General features: G+C 38.1%; 1 protein-coding gene across 1 annotated transcript; it reads right to left on the bottom strand.

Moving 5' to 3' along the window:
- Positions 1-7,053: 7,053 nt before the first annotated feature.
- Positions 7,054-8,609, bottom strand: LOC101300877 (cold-regulated 413 plasma membrane protein 2-like). The gene is made up of 4 exons (XM_004309813.1): positions 8,476-8,609; positions 7,603-7,710; positions 7,426-7,496; positions 7,054-7,127 (listed from the first exon to the last, which is right to left on the bottom strand). Exons 1-4 carry the CDS (start codon positions 8,607-8,609, stop codon positions 7,054-7,056), a joined length of 387 nt encoding a protein of 128 aa, XP_004309861.1.
- Between the last annotated feature and the right edge of the window lie 1,832 nt (positions 8,610-10,441).

Here is a 10,441-nt window from a genome sequence, read left to right as displayed (position 1 = left end):
TTCACCCCAAAATTTACTAAGGGCACCCAAAAGGGTTTTCAATAATGGAAAATTTCCAAAAATAGAAACTTTCTAAACATGGCAGATTTTCCTAAACCGAAAACTACAACTCAAATGAAAAAGGAAAGTCGACAAGCTACCTTCACGGATTCTGCCCGAACTGCTGCCTCACCACATTCCCGCGACTTGCGGGAATATTCTGCCGGATTCCGGCCACTCGCCGAAAAAGGGCCATAGCCTCCTCATATTTTTCAAAACACCAAGTTCTCGACAACACAATTACCAATCAATCAAATCAGCTACCAATTCGGCACAACACAACAACAACAACAACACAGTAGTAACAAAATAACAAGGGAGATCGAGTTTACCTTCAATCGATCCCAAAGCCCTAGCCAAGTATCTCTCCTGGTCAGAACTCGACCTGTTGAACCTCCAACACTCCTAAATCGAGAACCAGCATTCCAGAAGCCACGACGAGGAGCCCAATTTCCAGGGAATCTCTGCCTCAATCACCACCTCCTCTAAGACAACGCTACACTGCTTCGGGTTCCCTTCCAGCCTTTGCTCTACCTCTCTTCCGATTGGGGCAACACTAGGAGAGGGGAGGGACCGCCGAGATCCTCGAGAACGCCGTCACCGGAGCGTGCTAGCATCGACCAACCAGACGTTGGCTGAAGTAGTCGGAATTTCGAGAATACAGTCGGGTTCCTCCTCCTCCAATCTCTCTCATCTATGGTCACACATATGATTTAAGAGTTGGGTTAGATAGAGAAGGGGAAGATGGACATTTTGATGGTTGTCACATAGGCTAGGGTGGCGTGATATGGTGGCGTCGGGCGGAGGACGCCAGTAACAGAGGTGATGTCGAGAGGAGAGGGAGAGAAGAACGGGTCAATGCCCGTAATGATTTTTTGATTGAAGTCAGGCCCCCTCCGTTTCTTTAATACCCAATCCAACAGCCAAGATTTAAACCCTAGATCCTACGGCCCAGATTAAAAATTGTACTCTAATTTCAGAAAATTAATTCCTTTTATCAAACCTTCAATAAACCGAAGAGAATGACTTGAAGCTCTGACAAATAATCCGAAAACACCAGAGAACTTATGTCAACACAAACTACGACATCGAGACCTTAACAACGGGATTTGACATTTCGAGAAAAACTCAAAAATAAACTAGTGTTAACTTACTAAGTTACCGAGCGTGGTTAAATTCCTCAATAACTCGTAGAATACCCAGTAAATAGGTAAAGTTGGGTATGGGGCGTTACAAAGTTTGCCGCCTATCATGGCCGGACGATTGTCAGGACCTACCCCGGATTTCCCCTTGAAATCCGGAATAAACCCTGCGGGACCCACCTCAAGGGAAATTCTACTAAAATTTTGGCATAACCTCCTTTGAAAATGAGTAACCCTACCTGAAAGAAAATCACCAAAAACCCAAACACTTCTAAAACAATTTAATCCATATCTCCTGAAGCCACCCGCTCCCCAAATAAACATCCACCACCTCAACAAAAGTAATAATTCAAAATAATTTCATGAATTTAAGTTCTCATACAAACAAACCAAATGAATCTTTTCCATCACTTCTACGTGGAGTCATAAACTCTTAATAGACATCAACATAAATTCATTTAAGACATCCCATGGTTATCAGAGCAACTACTAGGAAACGAGAAAATACACAAGTAGGTTAAACAGGTAACCTACGAATGAAAACTGGAAGTGGTGGAAAATATGACTCGCCTCCTACACTCGCCGAACCGAACTCTGCAGACTGGGCATTTAAAAACAAAACACTACTAGAGATGTACCCTTGAATGACACTTATTTTATGACGTTTCGAGATAAACGTCATTGTAGGGGGTTTCCATGACATTTAAGGCAGCAAACGTCATGGATGTAAAACACGGAGCAATTATATGACGTTTTATAAACGTCATGGTAAAACACTTACCATGACGTTTATTTTTCGTCATCAATAGGTTTCAATGACGGTTTCGGTCTGTCATGCATATCGTTTGGGCCATGACAGTTTATAACGGTCATCAAAAGTTTTGGGAAAAATTTTGACACTGTGCCCAAAATTTGGCCACGCGCCTGACCCAAAATTTGGCCCTAAAATTTTGAGTTTCAGTTTGAGTTCGTTCCCTTTAGGTTTAACTCACTTGCCTAAAATTTCTCTCACCCAAACTCGATCTCAAACTTCACTTTCCAATTTCTCTCTTGCAAATCAGTCACCCAAACTCAATCACACACTCGATCCGAATCTCATCCCAAACTCGATCTCTCACCCAAATCAGTCACCCCTCTCCCAAATCTCATCCCCAAATCTAACACCCCTCTCCCAAAATCTCATCCCCAAATCTCATCCAAATCTGTCCCACTGCTCTTCGCCCTAATCCCAATTGTTTGAGAGTAGAAATAGCTTCTAGACAAGAAGAGAAACCCAGAGAACAAAAGATAGAGAGAGGAACAACCTTTTCAATTTCGTTTTTGGCAAAGGTAGATTCCATACTTCCTATAGCTTTATTTCAATTTGTTCTTGTTTTTAGATTTTGATTATGATTCTTTTGTTTATTTATGGTTGGTGATTTCGAATTCTCAGACTTGTAGAGATAGGAATCCAGTTCGAATCAGTTGTGTTAGGTTCCAATTAGAATCGTTGTAGTTGTAGCTCAAGAACTATGTTCTTGAGTTTGGGTGTCCAAAGTAGATTTTGTGTATCCATTTGATTTAACTGTTTGTTATGTTTAAAATGATTTCGTGTCCTAGCAATCTATTCCTTCCATTCTGAAGTTTTAGAACTTGTTTTATACTTCAAAGGATCGAATTAAAGCTTCCAAAAACCAAGTTTTATTGTTGCTGGAAATTTCCAGAATTCTGCAGAAAAAGCTGATTTTCTTGCCTACTTTGAGGCATGATATCTTTCAGCTCATGCCTTTGTTTTGGAATCCGAAAGTATCTTTGTAAAGCTCATATATCTACCTATGTGTGTATTAAATTTCACAGGATTTGGTTAATATTTGGTTTGTCAAATTGTTTGCCAAAAACAGTAGCAGATTCAGCCAAAAGCTGAATTTTCTGGGTTTTCAGATTTTTGCTTCAACTTTGAGAGAGCCTAACTTTCTGTTCAGGGCTTTGTTTTCAAAACTCAAGCTATGTACTTAAAGCTTGTAATCTCATCTTGACAATAGGCTTTGGTTCATAAACTTTTGTTGGATTTGAGTGAGTGGAAAATGAAGCCAAAAACACCATCTTACACACTGTTTTGACACAAGGCTGACAGATGAAACCTTGTTCTAACTCAGTCTTTTCTTTAACAGCTGATTCCTATGTTTTGCAGTAGCTCATTAAACAACATTTGAGTCTTATTTTGTATCTGTTTTATAGTTTAGAGTTTCTTATTTATGTATATTACTTGCAACATAGTACTAAATCTAGTTTTTCATTCTTTGTATGTACTTTACCTTTTGGGTCAGGTTCCGGAGACGATCTTGGCAATCCACAAGTGTGAGAGGTGGCGTTGGATCTTGAGTTTTGCTGTGCAATCAAGGTAGGGTTTGATGGGGTGTTTGTGTTATTGTTATTTATGCTATTACATGGTTTGTTTGATATTGAATTGTTGATGATATTGGATGATTTGTGAAATTGGATTATTTGGTATTGGATTGTTTGACATTGAATTGTGTGGCAATATTCAAATTAAATGTGGATGATATTGAGATCTTGAATTGATTATGATATGTTTATATTTGAAAGCATGTGTTCTTAAGTGGAATCTATATTATTACATGTTATTATATTAAAACTTATAGACCTATCAAATAAAACTTATAAAAACTATAATACCTATCAAATAAAACTATAATACAAGCTTAAGCTTAAGCTTCACTGATTGAGTGTTTATTGGTGTTTTATTTAATTGGCAGCTCTAAATGCTTGTTATTAGGATGTTAATAGAGTTATTGTTGCTGTTTTAATTTGATTTGTGTTTTGCGCATCCGTATAACATGTAGCTGTTTGGATTTGTAAATTTTGGTAGGTGAAATGCAATTATAATTTAGCATGAATAAGAGCTGGATATCTTGGGATCCAAATAGTTCCTAGTACCAAGAAAAGGTTAAAGATTTTATTGAAAACTCTAAGAAGTTTGCAAGGAATCCTGACAGGGTCATCTGTCCTTGCTTAATCTGTCGAAACCGTAGTCCACAAAATGATGAAACAATATTGTTTCATTTGACCAAATATGGATTTGATCCGACATATAAGGTCTGGGTCGCTCATGGTGAGCCAAATTTATTAGGAAGATGTGCAAAAGTTGATGAGTTTGCAAAATCAACTGATATTTATGAGGATACTGAAATGCTTGAAGTGCATCAGATGTATGAAGATGTTTGTTTTCGGTTACCAGTTGAAGGTGAATCCCCTAGTTTAATGAATGTAGATTATAGGTATCAGAAAAAGATTTCAGACGCTGAAGTTCCTCTATACCCTGGTTGTACAAAGTACTCAAAACTTTCAACCACCTTAATTATGTATACGTTGAAAGCTGAATCTGGTCTATCTAATTCTGGCTTTGATAAGTTCATGAGTGTGTTTGAAGATATGCTACCAGAGGCAAATACTTTCCCCGAGTCACTGTCCACAGTCAAGAAAACACTTCAAGATTTTGATTTAGGGTATGAGAAGATAGATGCATGTGTCAATGATTGTATCTTGTTTAGGGGAAAGGACTATGAGAACTTACAAAAATGTCTTGAATGTGATACTCCGAGGTATAAAGTAAACTCACGTACTGGCAAGATAAAAGAAGGAGTTGGTGCAAAAGTATTACGCTACTTTCCTATAATTCCAAGACTTCAACGGATGTTTCTTTCAGCATCTGTATGTGAGCAGTTAACATGGCATTCTAGTCATCACAGTCAAGATGGCAAGATGCGTCATCATGTGGACTTCGTTTGTTGGAGTTCCATAGATAAAAAATACCCTACTTTTGCATCTGATCCGAGGAATCTAAGATTTGGACTTGCAACTGATGGTTTCAACCCGTTCAGTAATCTTAGCTCCACACATAGTCTTTGGCCAGTTATCCTAGTCATCTATAATCTTCCACCAAATGTGTGCATGTCTTCTGAAAATTTAATGCTAAGCTTACTCATTCCAGGCCCTAAACAACCTGAAAATGACATTGATGTATACTTGCAGCCCCTTATAGATGACTTAAAACTGCTGTGGGATGGTGTTGATATGTATGATGCCTATTCTAAAGCCATGTTTAACCTCAGAGGTATCCTAATGTGGACTATTAATGATTTCCCGGCTTATGGGAATTTATCTGGGTTAACCAATAAAGGAGAATTTGCTTGTCTTGTTTGTGGTCCTGAAACTTGCTCTTACTGGCTACCACTTGCCCCGTAAGACTATTTACATGGATCATAGAAGATTTCTGTCAGCAAACCATATCTTTCGTAGAAAACATAAGTGGTTCAATGGAAGAAAGGAGAGAAGCACTACAAAAATTAATTCAGTTAGCCACGGAAAAATGCCATCGCCAAAAGTCATTCTGCCGTCGCAAAAGACCAACGGCGACGGCGTGGCAACGGCATTTTTCCGGTCACCGTTGAGGGCGTGGCCGTTGCTTTTGGCGACGGCAGTGAGCCGTCACAACCATGTTTGCGACGGCAAATAACTACTGCAAAGACCGTCGCTTAATTAGCGACGGAAATTGGCTACTGAACTTGCCGTCACAAATACCTATGTTGGCGACTGCGATTGCCGTCGCTGTGATATTTAAAAATTTTCAAATCTGAATTAAATTTTTGAATTTTTCCGCCAAAACCATTTGCGACCGGACTCTGCCGTCACCAACTGCAAAAATTGTTACCACAACTGTTTCAAATCTCATTTTTACCAGAAATCTGCAAATTCAAATCTCATTCAATCCACAATTTCAACCATAATCAACAAGGTACTACACCACCATCAACTAGCATTCATTCCAACAAAATCAACACAATGACCAACATTCATTTCATAACCAAATTATCCAACATAAACATTATTCCACATGATGGAACCTAACCAAACCAACAAAGTGCCACAACAATAAAAAGAGCTTCATAAAGGGACAACAATATTCCAGCATAATCATGTTCTCTCACATTCTAAAACACAACAATATGACATAAACCTAAAGCATGCAGGAGCTTCATGGTGACCAGTTACATCATCAAAAGTTAAATCAAAATGGGCAGTGGCCTTAGCATCTCCCTCTCCTATGAACTCCCTCCTAGCCTCATGGCCACTTGTTGCATCAGCTGGTACCTATTGTATAAATGAGACCATTTTCTACAATTAGTTGTGATTTGAAGTGAAAGGTGAAAACAAAAACCTATTGCATGCTCAAGCATTGACCCTATTGCTTAAAACCATATCTAGATTCAAGTAAATCAAGCACCTTCACCCTAATTCATACTAAACCATACTTCAAAAATATTCATTATAACAAAAAAGAATTTCCATTACTTAGAACATCAAAGTGTCCCTTTTTAAAAGTATTTAGCAAGAACTGCAAAGCAATAATTGTTCAATATAAATCTATAACAAAGATGTAGAGGCTCAGTATACTTTTTGATATTTGATCTCATATACAGGGAAGAGTAGTAGCTTCAGTATCCAATAAACTTGGCTGAACTCAAATTAGAAAACAGAATCTTCCTACATATAGCGTGTAACATTAAGATAATATATTCAAGAAAATGATATAATACCTACACAATTAGATGATTGTGGGTGCAGTCAGCTGAGCAAACTTGAGTACACAGAACTGAAAAATGTAATCAAAGTAGTACAATATATGACTTGCCTGGGAAATGCCTTGGGAAGAAAAGCCTCAATACAACAGCAACAAAAGCAATCCAACTTCCAACCTCTCCTTTGAATTATATGTATTGATGAAAAAGTTGTGAATATCTCCGAGGCTATTGACAATAAAAAGGTTGTAAAGTCCAGAAGAAAATGTATGAACAAAAGTACATAATTTACCTCAGTAAGTTGAAGATCCCCCAAGGAAGACTAAAGAAAATGTAAGAACTGCAAAGTAAAAGTATTTAGCAAGAACTGCAAAGCAATAGCTTTTTCAATATAAAACTATAACAAAGATGTAGAGGCATGGTATACTTTTTGATATTTGATCTCATATACAGGGAAGAGTAGTAGCTTCAGTGTCCAATAAACTTGGCTGAACTCAAATTAGAAAACAGAATCTTCCTACATATAGCGTGTAACATTAAGATAAGATATTCAAGAAAATGATATAATACCTACACAATTAGATGATTGTGGGTGCAGTCAGCTGAGCAAACTTGAGTACACAGAACTGAAAAATGTAATCAAAGCAGTACAATATATGACTTGCCTGGGAAATGCCTTGGGAAGAAAAGCCTCAATACAACAACAACAAAAGCAATCCAACTTCCAACCTCTCCTCTAAATTATATATATTGAAGAAAAAGTTGTGAATATCTGAGGCTATTGACAATAAAAAGGTTGTAAAGTCCAGAAGAAAATGTATGAACAAAAGTACATAATTTACCTCAGTAAGTTGAAGATCCCCCAAGGAAGACTAAAGAAAATGTAAGGGAGTAGGAGCGAAGTGAGCATATTTGTTCTCCAGTTTGTTCGATCCAATACCAACAAATAACTGCATTCAATATATTCTTAGACTGAACTTTTAAGAAAGCACATCTCAGACAAAATTCAGAGACCAATTGCTAGGAACAAAATTGAACGAAGGGCTTAGAGAAGAAAAATGTATCCTGAAATCTGAAATACTTCTTCAATTTGTTTCATTCATATACAAGCAGAACCTGATAAAGTCATGTACAGAAATCAACATCAAAATGGACAACGAATGTTGTTTGTCCACACAATTGGCTACATCTTGGCTATTCAAACTTAATTCATACAAGTGGTAGCATTCACTATCAACTGACATATACAATGGTTTACTTGTATATGTCAATGCCTTTGTGGACTACCCCATGTTATAAATAGTTCCTCACAAGGGACCTTACTGTAATATAGAGAGGCATAAATCCGTAAGAAAGAGAAATAAAAGTATATGCAGCAGATTGGGAACTATATGTTCTTTAATCAAAGAATAGAATATCCATTAGATGAAGACCAAATCGAATCACTTAATTGACTTTTCCCTTCCAAACAATTAGAAAATCTACCAAGGTATTTATACCAACTCTCATCATTGGATACTATTTACAACCAAGACTGTCACTTTCCCCATTTTCTAGTTTCTACATCCCTAAATCTGATCAAACACAGAACACAATTGTAACAAGAGAAAGTGACAACTATGAACCGCCCACAAAACACTAATAGGATAAAAGTGACTGCAACAAACATCAAACACCAAATGTAATTCTAAGAGAGTGATGGAGAAGGCACTCACATGGCAGCACAGGAGGCAAGCCATTTGAGAACAGTAGTACCGAAACCAATCCCACCAAGCCTAGTAGCATCCCTGATGAGTCTCTGGGCCACAACTGGGTCAGTTTTCATAGCCAAATAGTCCACCCTCCCCATATCTTCTCCTTCTGATCTTCAAATGCAAATCAGTAAAAGCTGTGAACACCAAAACACCAATGTTGAAAAGTCTAGCTTAAAGCGCTTTCTCTTTCAATCAGCTACAATACTAGAGCTGAAGAGCCAAAAGGGATATCAAAATCGGTAAAGGTGGGATGAAAGTGTCATGGATGTGTTTGCTTAATCAAAGGCTATATGACATATTTTTGAGTTTTATTGCTAAAACTTGTACTTGGAGGCATAATGGCAGCACTACTACAACAACTCCAAGCAGCAATAATGGCAGCAGAGGCATCAAGTTCCTTCACAAACGTCGTAAAAGGGTTTCTCGCCGTTTGTGTTGGCAAGGAGCTCAAGCGGTTTATCATCCCAACCCAATACTTGGGCCACCAAGCATTTCGGATCCTACCTTCCTTCCCCTGGCTAGCTTCTTCTTAATACCCCTACCTACCAAACCACACCACATTCTCCCAATAACAACCATCGAACACTTGTCATGCGTGACTAAAACGAAAACCCAGAAACTAAAACGAAAACCCAACAAGACAACCCAGAACCTAGTTTCTAATCTCGATTCTAACCAAAAACCCAACTCAAATTCACTAAAATAAACAGAATCAAAGAAGCAGAGAGTGGTTTTACCTTATCAGATTCGAAGCCAGTTTCTTCGATTAGTTGTAATCGTGAGGGTCTGAGAGGGAGGAGACGAAACCAAGAGAGCTGACTGAGACTTCTTTAATTGAGAGTTATGTTCTTTGAAGAAGGAGTGACTGAGGAAGTAGACGAATTAGAGATTGAAAGTAGAGAAATAGGAAGAGGAACGACGACGTAAAGATGGGCGAAATCAGTTTGAAGAGAGGAATTAGGTTTATTGAGATGGGGGTTTGTCTGAATTAGAGAGAGGATAAATGGATCTGAAGAGAGAGTGGTTTCAGTTTTAGAAAATTGGCCTTTTTTTAGGTCAAAATTGAAGCAGGATAATTGGCGCCTTCCAACACTGAAAGGATACAGGCGACGGCGAACCCATCCGTAGCATCAAATCAGAAATAAAATCAGTTTCTCGCCACGGCACTCACTTGTCGTCGCCGTTGATAAAACCGGACGCGACGGAGCTAGTTTGCCGTCGCGAATTTTTCCTTATTTTGCCACGGTAAGATGTTGCCGTCGCAAACTGGTATTGATTTAGCGACGGCCTGTTTACCGTCGCTGCGCCGTCGCAAATTTATGATCAATGGCGACGGCAAATCTGAGCCATGGCGATTTCCGGTGGCTAACTGAATTCTTTTTTGTAGTGAAGGGTGAGGCCTAAAATATTTACAGGAAGAGCTACAATTCGTGCTTTAGCTGGGTTCTCAAATAAGTGGGGGAAAAAATAGAAGAAACTTAAAAAAAGAGATCCAGCCAAGTTATTAAAAAAGAAGTCCTTATTTTTTAAATTGCCGTATTGGGAGGTCAGTATTATATTCTTACTGTTATATACTACTTTAAATTAATAGGATTGTGATGGGGAATTATAAGTTTGATATGTATTTTGTTTGCTAAATTTATACAGGAATTGCTTGTGCGACATAATTTGGATGTCATGCACATTGAAAAAAAATGTGTGTGAGAGTGTTTTAGATACAATCTTAGATGTGAAGGAAAAATCAAAAATTGGGGCAGCTTCACGTAGAGATCTAGAGTTACAAGAATTAATGGAAGATGTTCCAGAAGAAGCAAGAGAAGATAAGCTGGATTCTTCTGGACCTTACACCTTTACAAGGTCTGAGAAGGCAAAATTTCTTTGGAGGCTGTGGATGCAAAGGTTTCCTGATGGATATTGCTCCAATATT

This window comes from Fragaria vesca, unplaced genomic scaffold, assembly GCF_000184155.1.
Source record: "Fragaria vesca subsp. vesca unplaced genomic scaffold, FraVesHawaii_1.0 scf0513090, whole genome shotgun sequence".
Classification (NCBI taxonomy): domain Eukaryota; kingdom Viridiplantae; phylum Streptophyta; class Magnoliopsida; order Rosales; family Rosaceae; genus Fragaria; species Fragaria vesca.
This window is presented reverse-complemented; position numbering and strand designations above follow the sequence as displayed.